General features: G+C 47.2%; 1 protein-coding gene across 1 annotated transcript; it reads right to left on the reverse strand.

The window, feature by feature from the left end:
- Window positions 1-418: 418 nt before the first annotated feature.
- On the reverse strand, window positions 419-13638 carry CLDN16 (claudin 16). The gene is made up of 5 exons (XM_081911411.1): window positions 13442-13638; window positions 10143-10245; window positions 9409-9573; window positions 3520-3711; window positions 419-1334 (listed from the first exon to the last, which is right to left on the reverse strand). The coding sequence occupies exons 1-5, from the start codon at window positions 13553-13555 to the stop codon at window positions 1216-1218; spliced, it is 693 nt and encodes a 230-aa protein (XP_081767537.1). The 5' UTR covers window positions 13556-13638; the 3' UTR covers window positions 419-1215.
- Window positions 13639-18788: the final 5150 nt, after the last annotated feature.

Raw genomic sequence — 18788 nt, forward strand, 5'->3', positions numbered from 1 at the left:
GGGGTCTGTTTCAAAGAATTAGAAGAAGGAGGGGGACAAAGTATGCTTGAGACTTGTAGTGGTTTGTTATATCTGTTTATTTACACATATACAGGTTGGGGAAATAGCAGGCAAGCAGAGACTCAGGCAATCCCCAAAGCAGCATCGATTCCTAAGAATTGCTCCCAAAATGTCCCTCATTGCATGCCACCAATTCTGTGCGTTGGGCTGCTGTTGTCCTGTTTTCCAGAAGAGACACTCATATGTATTTTGGACTTCCCTGCACCTGTGGGATTTATGTATAGGATAATTGGCTGAAGAACTTTTGCACTTTGCAACCTGTACGTGAAACAAAGCTATAGGCTTACAACAGAGCACTCTCTGTCTTTTACATAACTTGATCAAATTATATACAAGGAAAAAATTGGCCTTTCCTAATGTGGAAGCAATCTTACGGCTATTTCTTAGCCTTACGGTCACTAACTGCTCAGGAGAGAGGAGTTTTCCAAGACTCAAAAGAATTAAAAACGAATTAAGGGCCACAATGTCTCAAGAGAGGTTGTCCGCACTGAGCTTTCTGTACATTGAAAGCAACAAACTTAAACAAATTTTGACGACGTTTTCTGATGTCCTTTAGAGGAGATATTATGAATTGCAGAATTTTAAATACCCATCACTATCCTTGGCTTCACACAGTTTTGTTCATAACACTCTTCCATTTTCTTCTAGTCGTGAGGGTGGGGGATTGGGAGGGGCCTCACAAGTGGAGTAGCTGAGGGCCGCTCTCCATCTAAATCTGGCCCTGGAGATGGCATCCAGCCAATGAGTGCCATGCACATTCAGACCCCACAAGCAGGAGAGGGTGTGCTGCGGAAGGGGATCCCTGAAGTCAGCTGATGAGGTGCATGCCAAGGCTGTGTCAAACAGCCACATTTCTTGGGCTATGGAATCATTGGAAGGGGGCCAGTGGGTCATCTAGTCCAACCCCCTGCCATTTGACCACTTGGGTTAAATTATGGGTGTTTCCCAGGACCCGCTGCATTCACCATAGGCACGATTCTCAAAACAAACTAACAGACATTTGTTAGGGATGAGAGATTGTCCTGAACATGGTTGGTGGAAACAGCCAAAGTCCTTGGGGCTGAATCACAACCTCTGGAGACCCTTTCTGGCATCTGGGGCAGCCCCATAAGTCACAAAGGAGGTGAGCGAAGTCCTCTCTGGATCTCCTCTTCCTCACACTCTGGTGTCCATGGCGTACATTTTGGCAGTAGTTGTCTGGGAGGCTGGACGGCACAGGCTGCTCATCCCAGGAGGAGAATAAGTCTTCCGCAGCGAACTGCTTGCACCAACATCTGTAGCCCAGAGCCCCGGAAAGGGAGAGAAACACACAAAAACACTGCTGGTTAGAACGTGGGCGGGAATCGCCGTAGAATTGCACAGATGGAAGGGAACCTCAAAGGCCATCCAATCCAGCCCCCTGCAATACAGGAATCACAGCTGAAGGATCCCCGACTGTTTATCTTGATTACAGGAAGGTTTTTGACAATGTGTCCCATGACAAGCTGAGTAAAGCTGGTAAAATGTGGTTGGGCAAAGTTACTGCTAGATGGATTTGTAGATGGTTAACTGACCAAATCCAAAGACGAAACAAAAAAAAATAATTTTTTTTAAAAAAATTCCTTCCAGTAGCACCTTAGGTTACTGGAAGGATTGTTTTGTTTTGTTTTGTTTCGACCACGGCAGACCAAGAAGGCTATCTACCTGTAACCCAAACCCCAAAAGTGCTCACAAATTTTTAAGAAGATTGGCAAACATTTCTTGACTACATGGCAAATAATTGTGTGCAGCTGAAAACGCTGACAGCATTAAGATAAATTCAACAGTGTAAATTAGTTATGATGGATGCAATAATGGAATACTGATTTTTGTAAAACATGCAAGGATTTAAGGTATGTAAAATGAACCATAGAAAGAGAAGGGAAGTCCTTGATACCTTAAGGATGTAGAATGAGTATTGTAAATTGTAAAACGGAAATACACACGGAAACAAACAAACAAACAAACAAACAACAAGTGCTCACTAATGGTTCCTCATCACCCTGGAAAAAAGTGACAAGTGGGTAGGACCCGAACCAATGGATTCATGTGACAAGAAAGGAGAGCCCAACTAAACATCAGGAACAATTTTCTGATGCTAAGAGCCGTTTGACAGACTCCCTTGGAAAGTGATGGGCTCTCCTCCCTTGGTGGTTTTTAAGCAGAGGTTGAATGGCCACCTGTCAGGGGTGCTTTAGCTGAGATTCCTGCCTTGTGAGGGTTGGAATAGATGATCCTTGGGGTCCCTTCCAACTCCAAAGCCAGTGTGGTGTAGTGGTTAAGAGTGGTGGACTTGTAATCTGGTGAACCGGGTTCGCTTCCCTGCTCCTCCACCTGCAGCTGCTGGGTGACCTTGGGCCAGTCCCACTTCTCTGAAGTCTCTCAGCCCCGCTCACCTCACAGAGTGTTTGTTGTCGGGGAGGAAGGGAAAGGAGATTGTTAGCCGCTAAGAGACTCCTTCGGGTAGTGATAAAGCGGGATATCAAATCCAAACTCTTCTTCTTCTACAGTTTGATGATTCTACTGCTGGATGGTTATCCAACCTCTGCTTAAAAACCTCCAATGAAGGAGAAGCCACCATCTTCCGAGGTCATAGAATTGTAGGGTTGGACAGGACCCCCAAAGGCCATCTGGACAACTCCCAGCAATGCATCGCTGCATCAGTCTTCATCCTTTTGATTCTAGCTGCTTGCTGGAATTTGGAATATCCAGGCCTCTTAGGGGGAAACTGGAAGCTGGGCCAGGTGGTGGGGAGAGATACTGTAGATTATCTATTCACTAAACTCAGGAACAGAAGAAGCATCCTTATCTTGAGTCTGAACATCTAGCTCAGTCTTGTCCACAATGATTTGGCAACAGTTCTCCAGGATTTCAGACAAGGGGAGCGTTTTATGGGCACATTTCGGGGAACAGTGACTTGATGGCACAGAGGTGTGGTTTGGGATGGCCTAGAACATTTTGCCAGTAGTGATGTATGGAAGTGAAAGCTGGACCATAAAGAAGGCTGATCGCCGAAGAATGGATGCTTTTGAATTATAGTGCTGGAGGAGACCCTTGAGAATCCCGTGGACTGCGAGAAGGTCAAACCTCTCCATTCTGAAGGAAATCAGCCCTGAGTGCTCACTAGAAGGACAGATCCTGAAGCTGAGGCTCCAGTACTTTGGCCACCTCCTGAGAAGAGAAGACTCCCTGGAAAAGACCCTGATGTTGGGAAAGACGGAGGGCACAAGGAGAAGGGGAAGACGGAGGACGAGATGGTTGGACAGTGTTCTCGAAGGTACTAGCATGACTTTGACCAAACTGCGGGAGGCAGTGGAAGACAGAAGTGCCTGGCGTGCTCTGGTCCAGGGGGTCACAAAGAGGCAGACACCACTAAACGACTAAACAACAACAACCACAAGAACATTTTGCATGGTGGACTCCTCCACCCCCAGCTCTTACCTCTGAAGAGATACATGCAGCAGGTTAGCAAGGAGCCAGATAAGAAGCAGCCCAGAGACCCGCTCAGCCCCAGCCAACAGGACCACCCGAATTTGTACTGGATGCCCACAAAGACGTTATGCAAAACCAGAGTCGAGCGCTCCACGTAGACGCCAATGGCGTACCAGACGGATCCAATGAGCCCGGGGACACCTGCAAGAAACAGAGCAAGCACCAGATGTTACCTGCCTGGTTTGGGATATTGTCCGCCACTGATCCACTGGTGACCCTCCTCTGTGGTCTTGGACACTGAAAATGAGAGGTGCCTGCCTGCAGATTTCTGAAAAAGCAAGCAGGAAGAAGAACAAGAAGAAGGAGGAGGAGGAGGAGACTGAAGAGCATCTGTTGTGCTTGTTTATTATTATTAACTTCAGAAATGCCTTGTCTACAGGTCAAATAGACACCCTTCCCCGCGTTTTGAGCAAAAGGAGATTATGTCTTTGACATGAATGTGTTTGTACCATTAGCAACAACCAGCCCCACAAAATTCTCCAATCTCTGCTTCTCCGTGTAAGAAATAAATTTATCCCAATGATGATGCTACAATCAACTTGCACTTCCCTTACTATGTGGTTCCCTAGATCGGATGTGTGGGAGATCGCCTGGTCTTGATGGGGTTACGTTTCCTCTGAAGGAACAGGTTCTTAGCTGGGGGGTCCTCTTGGATCCTTTGCTGTCACTCAAGGCTCAGGTGGCCTCAATGGTCCAGAGTGACTTTCACCAGTTTCGGCTGGTGGCCCATCTACGTCCCTATCTGGACAGGGAGAGCCTAACTACTATTCTCTACACCCTGGTAACCTGAAGGTTAGATTACTGCAATGCGTTATACGTGGGGTTGCCTCTGAAACTTCAGCTGGTACAGAATTTGCAGGGCTAATGTAACCTTGAATTTGTCATCCACAATACCCAGCCACCCTGCAGTGTGGATATCTGCAAAGCAAGGTTTTATTTGCATGGGCAAGACATTCCTCCCACCCCTGTAAACATAGTAATAATTTAATATATATTTTTCTACCGTGCCCATCTGGGTTGCCCCAGCCACTCTGGTTCCACCGTCTCTTAAAATGCATTAAACTAAATGACAGGAGCGACAGGACCCCAGAATACATGGCAGTGAGTGAAGAAGTCAGCCAGCACCGAGAGAGAGAGAGAGAGAGAGAGAGAGAGAGAGAGGGAGGGAGGGAGGAGGAAAGGACAAGTTTCTAGATTATGTGGCTTTGAAGAGATTAGGAAAAGCATCTAGGAAATGCCAGATGAAATTCTATAGAACAGTATGATGGGCAGGATGCTGATGACCCCCCCCCCCAAAAAAAAGACAGGAAAGTTTCTGCAAAGGTGGTTCGTTTGCATAATTTATCCAGGTCACAGATTCCAGCTTTGCCTCATGTGGAATTTGAATTCTTTGGCACGGCTGCACCCGCAACCTCCGACCCACGAGGGTTTCCGTTTAATCCCTGCAGCTCTATGAAAGGTAAAATCCTCTGCTTAATTCGTACCACTGGGAGGTTTCATTCACCACTGCATGCTCTGAATTTGGAAAGTCAGCAGAACCGAAGCCTGCAAACAGTCCACACTCCAGAACGGGGAGGCACAATGCCCGGTGTGGGCACCACGGTTTTCTTGGGGGAGGTTTTCAGCACTGAAGGGTGCAGCCCCCCCCCCAGCATGTCTGGGCATCACTCTGACCATTGCCCCACATTACGCTGGACCTGGAGGATGTTTGGCCCAGAAATATGGAGGCTGGATGCAATTGTTCAAGTTGCACTCTGCACATGGTTATGAGTCAGTGCGTCACTTTTCAAGGTCTGATCCACAGTGCTAAAATGAGGTCCCATTGCTGACTCCTGTGGCCTGGCTCAAAGAAAATCCTTCTCTCTGTCCATGTGACTAAAGAACACGGGTGTGTTTGCAGGGGTCAGTCTGGATCAGGGCCGGATTTAGGTTTGATGAGGCCCTGAGCTACTGAAGGTAATGGGGCCCTTTATATGTCCAGCTGTCCTTTGTCAACAACAAACTGTGACAGTTTTTTTGTGTTGAATATATGCTATATGGTAATTGATGGACCTCATAGGTATCTCAAGCCATTTGCACATGTTGTCATGCGACCAGTCCATGCAGAATGTAGGCACCCTATATTAAAGGGACCCCTGACCATTAGGTCCAGTCGTGGCCGACTCTGGGGTTGCGTTGCTCATCTCGCTTTATTGGCTGAGGGAGCCGGCGTACAGCTTCCAGGTCATGTGGCCAGCATGACTAAGCCGCTTTTGGAGAACCAGAGCAGCGCACGGAAACACCGTTTACCTTCCCGCCGGAGTGGTACCTATTTATCTACTTGCACTTTGATGTGCTTTCGAACTGCTAGGTTGGCAGGAGCAGGGACTGAGCAATGGGAGCTCACCCCATCGCGGGGATTCGAACCGCCGACCTTCTGATAGGCAAGTCCTAGGCTCTGTGGTTTAACCCACAGCGCCACCCACGGCATATATATAGAAGATAGATAGATAGATAGATAGATAGATGATAGATAGATAGATAGATAGATAGATAGATAGATAGATAGAGAAGCAAACCAGGGATATTTGAGGGAGCAGGCGAGCAGACGGGGCCCATGACTTACATCATAGGAGCCTACACAACACAAAACACTGTTGCTGGATATAGGTTTTATTTTATTAGTTTTTTATCTTATATTTTGGAAATGTACATCCAGGTTTTTTTACCTTTAAATTTTTTGGAGGGCCCCCAAGAGAGTGGGGCCCTGAGCTAGAGCTTGTTTAGTTTAAACGTAAATCTGACACTGGTCTGGATGATGTGCTTGGATCCTCTGCCCCATAAATAGGCAAACTCAGCCCTCCAGATGTTTTGGGACTACAACTCCCATGATCCCTAGCTAACAGGATCAGTGGTCAGGGATGATGGGAACTGTAGTCCCAAAACATCTGGAGGGCCGAGTTTGCCTATGCCTGCTCTACCCAGTGAGGCTTAGAATCTAATGGAGGATTCTGTTGCTTAACTGGTCAGACAAGTTTCTTTTTAGCTGGCCATTTAAGTGTCCTCGCCAAAAGACGGAGCCAGGGTGCAAGAGCTGCAACTAAGTCAGGGGGGGTTTCCAAGCTAAGGGGTATCGGCTTTCCTCCACCCTCTTCTCTTAGCTTAGTACATTTCTAAGCATAATTCAAAGTGTTGGTGCTGACCTTGAAAGCCCTAAACGGCCTCGGCCCACTAGACCTGAAGGAGCGTCTCCACCCCCATCGTTCTGCCCGGACACCGAGGTCCAGCTCCGAGGGCCTTCTGGCGGTTCCCTCGCTACGAGAAGCAAAGTTACAGGGAGCCAGGCAGAGGGCCTTCTCGGTAGTGGAATGCCCTCCCACCTGATGTCAAAGAGAAGAACAACTACCAGACTTTTAGAAGACATCTGAAGGCAGCCTTGTTCAGGGAAGCTTTTAATGTTTAATAGGTTATTGTCTTTTAGTGTTCTGTTGGAAGCCACCCAGAGTGGCTGGGGAAACCCAGCCAGATGGGCGGGGTGTAAATAATAAATTATTATTATTATTATTACTATTATTATTATTATTAGCTGCTCAGTAGGAAGACAATAGCCAGAGCTGTGGTGTATCTGAGCCGAGCTGAAAGCAGGTTGGAAGCTGGAAATACAGAGACCTGCTTGCTCTGTGCTGGATCAAAAGCTGTGACCAACAGAGAAGCGAGATCTGTTGGGGTGCTAATGTCGTTGTACAGATGTTCTCAATATGTGTAAATAAAGCCATATCAGCTGAAGAAACCACTGTTTCCACTGACCTTCATTCCAAGGAAACGGATCCCTGGGTGAGTGCCTCAAACCCCTGGAGTCTCTCACTCTTTGGAGATTGGGGTGGCATGGGGCAATACAACAACCGTGGTACCTCGGTTTATGAACTTAATCTGTTCCCGTTCTTAAACCAAAGCCGTTCTTAAACCGAGAAGCGCTTTCCCTAATGAGTCCTCCTGCTGCCGGTGCCCTTCCACCGTTTGGATTCCGTTCTTAGACTGAGGCAAAGTTTGCAAGGGATGCAGGTGGCACTGTGGGTTAAACCACAGCCTCTAGGACTTGCTGATCAGAAGGTCGGCAGTTCGAATCCCCGCGACGGGGTGAGCTCCCTTTGCTCGGTCCCTGCTCCTGCCAACCTAGCAGTTCAAAAGCAATTCAAAAGTAGATAAATAGGTACCGCTCTGGCGGGAAGGTAAACGGCGTTTCTGTGCGCTGCTCTGGTTCACCAGAAGCAGCTTAGACAGGTTGGCCACATGACCCGGAAGCTGTACGCCGGCTCCCTCGGCCAGTAAAGCAAGATGAGCACCGCAACCCCAGAGTCGGCCACAACTGGACCTAATGGAGAGGGGTCCCTTTACCCTTTACTTTTTAAAGTTCTCAAACTGGAACACTACTTGCGGAGTTCTTATACCGAATAGTTTGTAAACAGGACTGTTCTTAAACCGAGATACCACTGAACCTGAGACCAGACTGAACATTTCAATTAGCAGAATTGACACTATTGCAAGCCTGGGTGTAGCCAGGATTTTTGTTAGGGAGGGGCAGTCAAGATTTTGGGGGAAATCACACGTAAAAATACCCCCCGAAGTAGGACATTATGGAGGGCAGGCTTTGTGGGGGGCAGAACCTCAGTTAATTGAGTATTTTAAATGCTTTTCACTAATTTTTGTAGATCTGACCCCGTTGGCTATGGCCAATTTTGCAAGTGTCACATCATCCCCATTCCAAACTTGTGGAAGCTCAGTTGTTTAGTGTGGCAACACCTACACTCTGGAACTGCCTGCTTAGAAAGTTGAGGTCAACTTTAACCTATTTCTTCTTCTTCTTTTTCTTTCCCATAGTTTATCCCTTTTTTACGTTGACGATGTAATAATCATAAATAAATAAGAATAAAAATGTGCACCCCACCCCGAGACCATTCCACTGTACCTATCCAACCTCTCCAAATTTCAACACCTCTTGTGATGGTATTTAACCTTTTCCCCTTTAACAGCACAAATTCTACAAACACCCTCTGTGTCTCCTCAAAATCATTTCTCCTGCATATTCCCTGTCTTACCTTAATGGCACATGTTAATTTATCACTAATAGCTATATTCCACACCTCTTTATACCATTCTTCCATTTTATATTTTGCTTGCCCCTTCCACTTCCTGGCTATAAAAATTTGTGCAGCTGTGAATAAATTTGTGAGCAAGTCCTTCATAGCCTGAGGACCTTCCGCCCCATCGTAAATTGATAATAATTTAGCACTATTATCACTTTAACACTTTAAATTTAAACTCCTTCTATCTACTAAAAGAAAACATTTTGAAAATGATGTATAGGTGGTACTTAACCCCGGTAAAATTAGCAAAGATTTATCATACGAATGATAATTTATGCTGGAAGTGCAAAGAAAAAGAAGGCACTTTTTATCATATGTGGTGCATGTATCCTAAAGTTAAGGACTTCTGGGAAAAGATTTATAATGAGTTAAAAAAAAGTTGAAAAATACCTTTGTTAAGAAACCAGAAGCCTTTTTACTTGGAATAATACGATTGGAATTGCCCAAAAAAGATGTTAGATTATTTTTGCATGCCACTACAGCAGCAAGACTGCTATTAGCTAAAAATTGGAAATCTCAAGAAATAGCAACGAAAGAAGAATGTTTTTTCTTTTGTTTCTTTTTTGTGTAGTATTGTAGTGTGTTTACTTTTGTATGTTTTATATGTTCTATTTGTTAAAATCAATAAAAAAATAGGGGGGGGGGAAATAAACTCCTTCTATCTCCCAGCCCGAGCCCCACCCACCCCAAGTCCCAGCTTTCTGCGGCCAACTACCTCCCGTTAGCAGAGCCAGTCCAGCTATGAAGCAGATTTGGGTTTTGATTCCAGGTTCGTCCGTGAGGAATTTCACACAGTCCAGGCCCAGGAGGAGGAAGGTGAACCCGAAGCCAGCCAGGATGTCAGCAGTGATGAGCATCGCTCGGGTCAGGACCAGTTTCACTGCAAAACAAGAAAGAGCCTGGAGGCAGAAGGGAGGGACTGTGGTGTGGCGCAGTGGTCAGAGTGTCAGAGTAGGACCTGGGAGACCAAGGTTCGAATCCCTCCCTGGCCATACACCTCACTGGGTGACCTTGAGCTCAGAGGCTGCCTCTCAGACTGATCTACCTCACAGGGTTGTTGTAGGGACTAAAGGACGAGGGTGGGAGAGAACCATGTATGCCACTTTAAGTTCCTTAGCGGGGGGAAATGTGATATTTAAATGCAATAAATAAATAAATAAATAAATAAATAAAGTTTCAGATCATTATGACATCAGCATAATGATTCCAGAGAAGCGAACAGCGTGTAACTCAATTAAATGTGTTTTATGTTTATACAGCTGTTTATATGATGAATTATATGTGATTTTGAGAATATTAAAGTGAAAACCAAATAAAACAAACAAACAAACAAAAACCAAGTTTTTCAGCTTATGGCGACCTGTCCCAGTAAATGCTTTCTCTAAGACCTATTTCCTTCAGAATTGATCCAGTAATAATAATAATAATAATAACTCGCAGCAGACGTACCTGGGTGCTCAGCCAAGATAGAGTCATATTCATCGCAGGTTGTTATCCCGTCAAAGGCATTGGTGACGCATTCCCACCAAAGGCCGCGGCAGGTAGCGCTCAACTACGTGGGAGAAAGTGACCATCATCCTTATTACTATGAGGACCTGCCCCAAGGAGCCTACAGTTTCAGTTAGAGAGGCCTTGCAACCGGGTTGGACTACATGACCTTTGGGGAACCCTTCCAGCTCTTGACCATTCTGTTATTCTGTGTGCCCCAGTCAACAGAGGATGGTTCCTTCTGTGAATGAGTCCTCTATGTGAAGGGCTGTGTTATCCCAGAGCTACAGTTTGGGGTAATATCCTGCCATTTCCCCACAATGGGACTCAATGGAGCTGACACAAATTAAAAACCACACAAGGGAAAATGCAGAAGGCTAAAAGTCTGTGAAAAATAGTAAGTTGTAAAGCAATTCAACTCTAACAGAATTAAAGCAATACAAAACCACAGATATGTTAAAATGCGGAGATTAAAAACAGAACAGCACACTTTAAACGGGGTGAGCAGAAGGTCCCAGGTACATCTTCAGGTAGGGCTGGAGGAAGCTCCATGCCTCACATCCAGGAGAGCCTCTGCCAGCCTGGGTAGACACTACAGAGATGGATGCACCAATGGCCTGACTCAGTAGGCAGCCGCTTCCTATCTTCTGGACTGGTCCAAAGAGGAAGCACCAGCAGCAGAAGTGACAGCCTTGAAGCTGCCAGTTTCTATTTAAATCTGAGTATGGAAGTGGGAACTGGACCATAAAGAAGGCTGATTGCCGAATAATTGATGCTTTTGAATTCTGGTGCTGGAGGAGACTCTGGAGAGTCCCATGGACTGCAAGAAGATCAAACCTCTCCATTCTGAAGGAAATCAGCCCTGAGTGCTCACTGGAAGGACAGATCCTGAAGCTGAGGCTCCAATACTTTGGCCACCTCATGAGAAGAGAAGACTCCCTGGAAAAGACCCTGATGTTGGGAAAGATGGAGGGCACAAGGAGAAGGGGACGACAGAGGACGAGATGGTGGGACAGTGTTCTCGAATCTACCAGCATGAGTTTGACCAAACTGCGGGAGGCAGTGGGAGACAGGAGTGCCTGGTGAGCTCTGGTCCAGGGGGTCACGAAGAGTCGGACACGACTAAACGACTAAACAACAATCTCTCTTTCCCCCTTTGCCTTGCATAATTTTATACATCTTTGTCATACCCTCCCCCTGCTCACATTTTATCTCCAACCCCCCCAAAAAACATTTGTTACCTTTCCCCTCTAAAGCCCCCACCCCCAGGATGGAGGCTGCACGCATTTTAGCTGGGAAAACAATCTCAGGGCTACTGGAAAAAAGTCACCTAAAACCAGTTTGGTTTTGCAACCTAAAGCCAGGCGCGGAAATTCACCCCAAGCGCTGAAACTGGGGGGATTTCCCATAATCTTGGAAACATGCAACTTTGGGGGGTAAGAAGAAAGAAAAGTGATATGGGCGGATAGCCTTGTCTGGAGCCTCTTTCTTTCTTTCTTTCTTTCTTTCTTTCTTTCTTTCTTTCTTTCTTTCTTTCTTTCTTTCTTTCTTTCTTCCCTCCCTCCCTCCCTCCCTCCCTCCCTCCTTCCCTCTCTCTCTCTCTGTCTCTCTCTCCCCTTTCCTCCCTCCCTCCCTCCCTCCCTCCCTCCCTCCCTCCCTCCCTCCCTCCTTCCCTCCTTCCTTCCTTCCTTCCTTCCTTCCTTCCTTCCTTCCTTCCTTCCTTCCTTCCTTCCTTCCTTCCTTCCTTCCTTCCTTCCTTCCTTCCTTCCTTCCTTCCTTCCTTCCTTCCTCTTTCTCTCCTTTTCTCTTCCATGCTTTCATTTCTCTCTCTCTCTCCCCCCCCCTCTCCCTCTCTATCTCCCTTTCTCCTTCTCTTCCTTCCTCTTTGTATCTCCTTCCTTCCTTCGCGCAAAGCCCTTCCTCGGCACTGCCAGCTGAGCCAGCGTCTGGCCGCCCTGATCCGACGCCGGCTCCTTTCCAGGGAACACGGCTCATTAACCCCCCGCCCGTCCCCATATTTAGGGATGCAATGACCCGCTTAGGTGGCGAGATCAACTCATTCTGTCAGGTATTAATGCTGCAGGCCCTTCGCCGAGCGCGTTGGTATTCAGACGCAGCGCCGGGACGTGCAAAGCCTGAATGCGCTTAACCCCGAGGGCGCATTAATGAAACACCGAGGAGGAGAGGAGGGGACGCGGTCCAACTGGAGGTGCCTTTGAACCGCGGAGGCAAGGTTAAAAAAACACCAAACCCCTTTGCTGTTCGCGGTATTGGATTTCCCAGTTTCCCCTAAGTCTAGAGAGAAGCAGCTTGCGAAACTTGCCATTTCTGGGTCCCCTTGGCAGTCAGGGGTGACATTGCCCAGAGGGCACCCAAGCGACCCAGCAGTCTTTCAGTAACCGGGTGGCAGAGAGGCTGCCTTGCATGCAGAAGGCCCCGGGTTCAGTCCGGTGGGACTGGGAGAGGCTCCCTTCCTGACACCCTGGACAGCTGCTGCCAGCCAGCGTAGGATAAGCTGGAATCATAGAACTTCTTACTTGGAAGGGACCCCCAAAGGTCATCTGGCCCAACCCTCCAGTGCAGGAATTGGTTGCTGTTGTTAAATTTGTATGACCTCAGGGCGGTTCACAACATAAAATCTAAGCTAAAAACACAAAATATTTCTATTATTATTTGTTTGTTTATTAAATTTGTATACCACCCTATAAACATTCAGGTCCCAGGGCAGTTCACAGGATAAAATCTTCTGAGCTGATCGATGGGGTGTTCTACTTATATACAGAGCTTAACAACTTTTAAAGGGATGGCAAAGTTCTCACAATCTGGTTAAGAAACTACCTTAGCAGGAAGATCACAGGAAAACAGCATTACTGGTCAAAAACCTAAAGCATTCCCTACTGACTTCACCCTCTCACGTTTTCTGGGGATCGCCCAGTCGGCAGAGCACAAGACTCTTCTTCTCCAGAGTCTTGGATTCGAGTCCTACATTGGGTAAAAGATTCCACCACTGCAGGGAGTTGAACTAGATGACCCTCATGGCCACTTCCAACTCCACAATGCTATGATTCTCCCACCTTCCTGCCAACTCTCTCTTTCTCATTCTAAGGAAGACGCAGTCCAAAGTCCTTGCAGAAACCACACCCATACATTCTGCTCCCACACTCACCACCGGTCCTCCTAGCTCTGGAAAGCTGCACCTGATGGATCTAAGCCAGCCGTGTGGCCGTTGGAGTCTCCCTCTCCCTCTCTCTTTGCCTTACCTCCAAGGAGTCATCCGTATTCACCATCCAACAGTCTGTCCAAGTGGCAGCAATCAGGAAGCCGGCAGAGAAGAAGGCCAAGAAGCAGCCCGTGTATTGGAGAAGGTGCTTCATTTCCTCCAAAATCTACACCAGGTCTTGCTGTGGGTCTGCGCTGATCTCCAGCAAAGTCTCCGCTTTCTTTTGCAAATGATCAACAGGTGATCAACAGGTCCCATAGCTTGAGCAGGCTGGAGCAGAGGGAGGCGGGCCTTATGCCTGGTGCTAAGCAACCAAGACGCAGCAGCCAATCGCCTGGGTTCAATTAGAGTCCTGCACTGCACAGACCAACGCCAGTGCAGGGTCCACAAACGCGTGTGGAAGATTTTGATGGTTTGAGAAAGAATCATAGAATTGCAAAGTTGGAAGGGACCCGAAGGATCATCTAGACCAGAGAAATGCAGAGCAGAAGGTGGTCCTAGCCTAGTCCAAGGGCAGAACGAAAGAGGAGCCTCCTGGATCAGGCCACTGGCCCATCTAGTCCGGCATCCTGTTCTTACAGTGGCTAATCAGATGCCCCAGTGGGAAACCCGCAAGCAGGATTCGGGCACAAGAGCAATATTCTCACAGCAACGGCTATTCAGAAGCATCGTTGCCTCCAACCTTGTGGTCAGAATATAGCCATTGTGCTGGAAATCTCAGGTGAGATCCTCACATAGTGGAAGTTGCTCCCAGCACCAGTCACCACAGGACGCGGGTGGTGCTGTGGGTTAAACCACAGAGCCTAGGGCTTGCCAATCAGAAGGTCGGCGGTTCAAATCCCCGCGACGGCGTGAGCTCCCGTTGCTCGGTCCCTGCTCCTGCCAACCTAGCAGTTCAAAAGCACGTCAAAGTGCAAGTAGATAAATAGGTACTGCTCCGGCAGGAAGGTAAACGGCATTTCTGTGTGCTGCTCTGGTTCGCCAGAAGCAGCTTAGTCATGCTGGCCACATGAACCGGAAGCTGTGCGCCGGCTCCCTCGGCCAGTAAAGTGAGATGAGTGCCGCAACTCCAGAGTTGTCTGCGACCTAACAGTCAGGGGTCCCTTTACCTTTACCAGTCACCACACAGAGGCAGGGAAAGAAGACAAAGCTCAGAAAAACAGATAGGTAGGCTTTTGCAGATAGATATATGCAGATTGTTGTTGTTGTTGTTTAGTCGTGTCCGCCTCTTCGTGACCCCCTGCCAGGCCCTCCTGTCTTCCACTGCCTCCCACAGTTTGGTCAGACTCATGTTTGTAGCTTCGAGAACACTGTCCCACCATCTCGTCCTCTGCCGTCCCCTTCTCCTTGTGCCCTCCATCTTTCCCAACATCAGGGTCTTTTCCAGGGAGTCTTCTCTTCTCATGAGGTGGCCAAAGTCTTGGAGCCTCAGCTTCAGGATCTGTCCTTCCAGTGAGCACTCAGGGCTGATTTCCTTCAGAATGGATATGTACAGATACATACAAGTATAAAATATCTCTGTTTCTCTAAATAAGTTCAGCAATTCAGGTCATAATACCGAACAAGTAACACCAACCGGCTAACCAACACACAGACTAACTGACAGACATTACTAAGATGTCTGTCATTAATCACAGATCTAGTTGTGGCACTGGGCCATTATCATAGCAAGTGGCTTGGCTGACCTTGCACCTGTGATTAGCTCATTCCGTGGGAATGTTGAGGGCAGTAGGAAAGGATATATTGATTAATATTATCCTTCCTCACTCACGCTAATGAGGTAGTAGCAGAGCACATTCCCTTGCATATTGCAGGAAACTAATTGATTGGATACGTGAGAATCCCTTGCGTTAAGCAATCCAGTCTGGCTGGTCCAGATTGGACTTGTTCCTGGTAAATCCGCTTTTGTTCCCTCTTAAAAGAATAATGACACAGTAATCTTCTTCTAAAGTAATGATAAGGTTTGCTCACGTTCAGTCCTCTGTGTGATCCTGAAGTCAGGCTTTACCTTGTGGTTACAGATACAGAGAAAAGTCTGGGTTCGTCCTCTTGTAGGGAGTGAGCCCGTGTGCTGCTGGCCGAGAGCCAGCAGACAGAAAGAGCATCAAGATGGTTGTGGCATTTGCCTCCTAGGTGGGTCATAAGGAAAGGGTTAAATGAGTGTGATGCGATTGGCCAGTGGGAATGCAAAGGAGGAGTAAAAGTTAGAGTGGGAGGTTTTGGAAGTCAGTTGAGGTTTGGGCATTGGAGAAGGAAGAGGGAGGAATAGGCAGTGGGTTGGTCGAGTTGTATTGTGAGAGAGTGAGAGGAATTGTTAGGTGGAGTCAGATAGACAGTTGGAATAATCAGTTTGAAGTTGTTAGGACATATAGGTTGGTAAGAAACTAAGATTAAGAAACTGCCAAGAAAAACTAACTGTAACCATAAGCTTGTTCCTGCATTTAAAAATAAACTTGATTATTTGTTTATGTAAACAACTGTCTGGACTCTGTGTGTCCCCGTGAGAAACAGGGAGGTGGCAGCGGAAAAAGCAATCGCAGTGGTGGCACAGGATCAATAGACCGTCAAACAACTGGGGGCCATGTGTGTGATCGCCACAAAATTGGTGGCAGCGGTGGGATAAATAAAATACGCCCATGGTAGGATAACACCACCACCTGTCACCACAAAAGTGGTAGGCAAGTGGTAGGATAATATCTATACACCTGGAGGGGGAAAGGTAAATCTGTGAAGTGATTACCTAGCCCAGGGGTGTAGTTGTGAAATACCCAAGATAAGCCGCAAAGCCAAAATGACAGAGAGAAAGAGAGCTCCAAGTGGCAAAAGAGCAAAAAGAGGAAGATGGCTGTGTGACTAGCCCTTTTAGGGGGTCTCCCAGGGTCACACCTGGTCACCCACAGGGGGAGGAAGCTCCAGACCAGGTGTGACAGGAAGTCCTCCTGGCTGGGGCAACATTCCCTTGTGTGTCCACTCTGGGAAAACAGGAAATGTTGCATTTGACTGCTTTTGTGATGCTACATCCCACACATCCATGGGGTGATTCATGCTGATGAAGGAAATTACCCCTTCTTAGTTACTCCTACACATTGTGGCTAGTAGGCGTTGGTAATAATAATAATAATAATAATAATAATAATAATAATAATAATTTTTATTTATACCCCACCCTCCCCAGCCAAGACCAGGCTCAGGGCAGCTAACAACCAATAATAAAAATAAGTTGATTAAAATACAACTTGAAAAACAAGATTAAAACACAACATTAAAACATTAAGATGCAGCCTCTTCACAGGAGGAGAAAGGGGGGGAAAAAGAGGGGGAGGGGAGGGAATCGAATTGACTCCAAGCCAAAGGCCAGGCGGAACAACTTTGTCTTACAGGCCCTGTGGAAAGAAATCAGATCCTGCAGGGCCCTGGTCTCATGAGACAGAGCGTTCCACCAAGTTGGGGCCGGTGTTGAAAAGGCCCTGGCTCTGGTTGAGGCTAATCTAACTTCCTTAGGGCCCAGGACGTCTAGGGTGTTGCTATTTATGGACCTTAAGGTCCTCCGTGGGGTATACCGGGAGAGGCGGTCCTATAGGTACGAGGGTCCTAGGCTGTGAATAGCCTTTTCCCACCATGGATTTGTCCAATCCCTCTTTAAAGTCACCCAAGTTAGTGGCCATCACTGCCCCTTGTAGCAGAGAGTTCCATAGCTTAACTGTGCTGTGTGCGAATGGCCAATGGCCAGGGATACTGACAGAAGATGCCAGCCCTGTGCAGATCAAGAGCCACGTGATCCAGACCACAAGAGCCAATGACCCCCATGGGAGAATGGCAAGGAAACGCTGTCTAAAGGCCACAAGAGAAAATCTATTCAAATTATGTGGATTCAAATGGCGAGAAATGAGATTTCAACTGAACATTAGGAAGAACTTTCTAAGGGTAAGAGATGTTTGACAGTGGAACAGACAAGCGCTTGAAGTTTTTGAACTGAGGTTGCCTAACAAAGTGTTTTCCTGCCCCTTGTAGGGGCACCTGCATCCACCAGAAGTTAGAGGAGGAGAGGTTTTTCTGAGCAGCAGCTGCTTGAGCACATCTGCAAAGCCAGGCAACTTCCTCTGATTCATCACCTGATTTTCTTGGAACCAGGAAGCTTAAAACTGGATTGACTGGGGGTGGGATTCACTCCTGGCAAAGGCAGCCACCAGAACTAGTTATACCTGGTCAGCAGTAAATCACACCTTCCTGGACTCTTCTCTCTTTGGCAAACACTCGTAGCTGAGTAAGATTGTCTCCCATAAACACGGTCTTAACAGTGAGTCTGTAAGTGACAGTGGAGGCCAATTCTGGATCCACACATCCTTCCACAGTGGGGACATTAGTTTCCAGGCAGGAGTTGATCCTGGTGAGGGTTTGCCAAGCCTGCCTTCCTCTTAGCACGTTTCTCCCTTGCATCCTGGGTTCAACTGTCTTCAAAGCCCATGACACCTTTGGTAAAGGCTGTTCTCCTGGAATATATATATATATATTGGTAAAGGCTGTTCTTCCTGGAATATATATGCAGGCACAAAGTTTAGTTTGGAATAAGACGTTGCCAAAACCAGGAGGACCTGATCCTGTGTTAATAATAATAATAATAATAATAATAATAATAATAATAATAATAATAATAAAATAATGCGATGAAACATTTAAAAACTTCCCTAAACAGGGCTGCCTTCAGATGTCTTCTAAAAGTCAGATAGCTGTTTATCTCCTTGACATCTGATGGGAGGGCGTTCCACAGGGCGGGCGCCACCACCGAGAAGGCCCTGTGCCTGGTTCCCTGTAATCTCACTTCTCGCAGAGGGGGAACCACCAGAAGGCCCTCAGAGGTGGACCTCAGTGTCTGGGCTGAATGATGGTCCCAGGAGGCAGTGATGGCCACTGAGTGGGATGGATTCGAAAGAAGATTGAACAACTCATGGAGGAGAGGGGAGGACTATTGATAGCTACTAGGCGGGATGGTCCTGCTCTGTCTCCAAGGTTAGAGGCAGCAAATGTTCCTGAATGCCAGCTGCTGGAAACTGCGGGAAGGGAGAGAGCACTTGGGCTCAGATCCTGCTTGCAGATTTCCCTTTGGGGTATTTGGTTGGCCACTCTGAGTACGGGATGCTGGGCTGGATTAGCCATGGCTCTCCTAATTTCTCAAAGGAAGGACTCCTCCAGGTGTCACATCTATTGAAACTTCACAAAGCTTTCCCAGAAGACAGACTTCATTGATAATTTGTTCTCTTTTATTTATAAGACATGGTGCATTTAACCTGATTTGCACGGAGGGAGTTTACACGCCTCGCTGTTAACCGTTTCCATACTTTCCAAGCAAAGTTCCCCATCCCTTTCACAACCACAGAGAAGTCCGTTTC

This window comes from Podarcis melisellensis (genome assembly GCF_964234715.1).
Source record: "Podarcis melisellensis genome assembly, chromosome: 5".
Taxonomy (NCBI): domain Eukaryota; kingdom Metazoa; phylum Chordata; class Lepidosauria; order Squamata; family Lacertidae; genus Podarcis; species Podarcis melisellensis.

What these genes read in the sequence shown, in the direction of transcription:
- CLDN16 (XM_081911411.1), bottom strand. Translation starts at nt 13,555, where the DNA reads ATGAAGCACCTTCTCCAATACACGGGCTGCTTCTTGGCCTTCTTCTCT. An exon ending in TATCTTGGCTGAGCACCCAG is followed by an intron (nt 9,574 to 10,142) that starts GTACGTCTGCTG and finishes CTTGTTTTGCAG; the next exon opens with TGAAACTGGTCCTGACCCGA. An exon ending in CTGCATGTATCTCTTCAGAG is followed by an intron (nt 1,335 to 3,519) that starts GTAAGAGCTGGG and finishes TCTGGGCTACAG; the next exon opens with ATGTTGGTGCAAGCAGTTCG.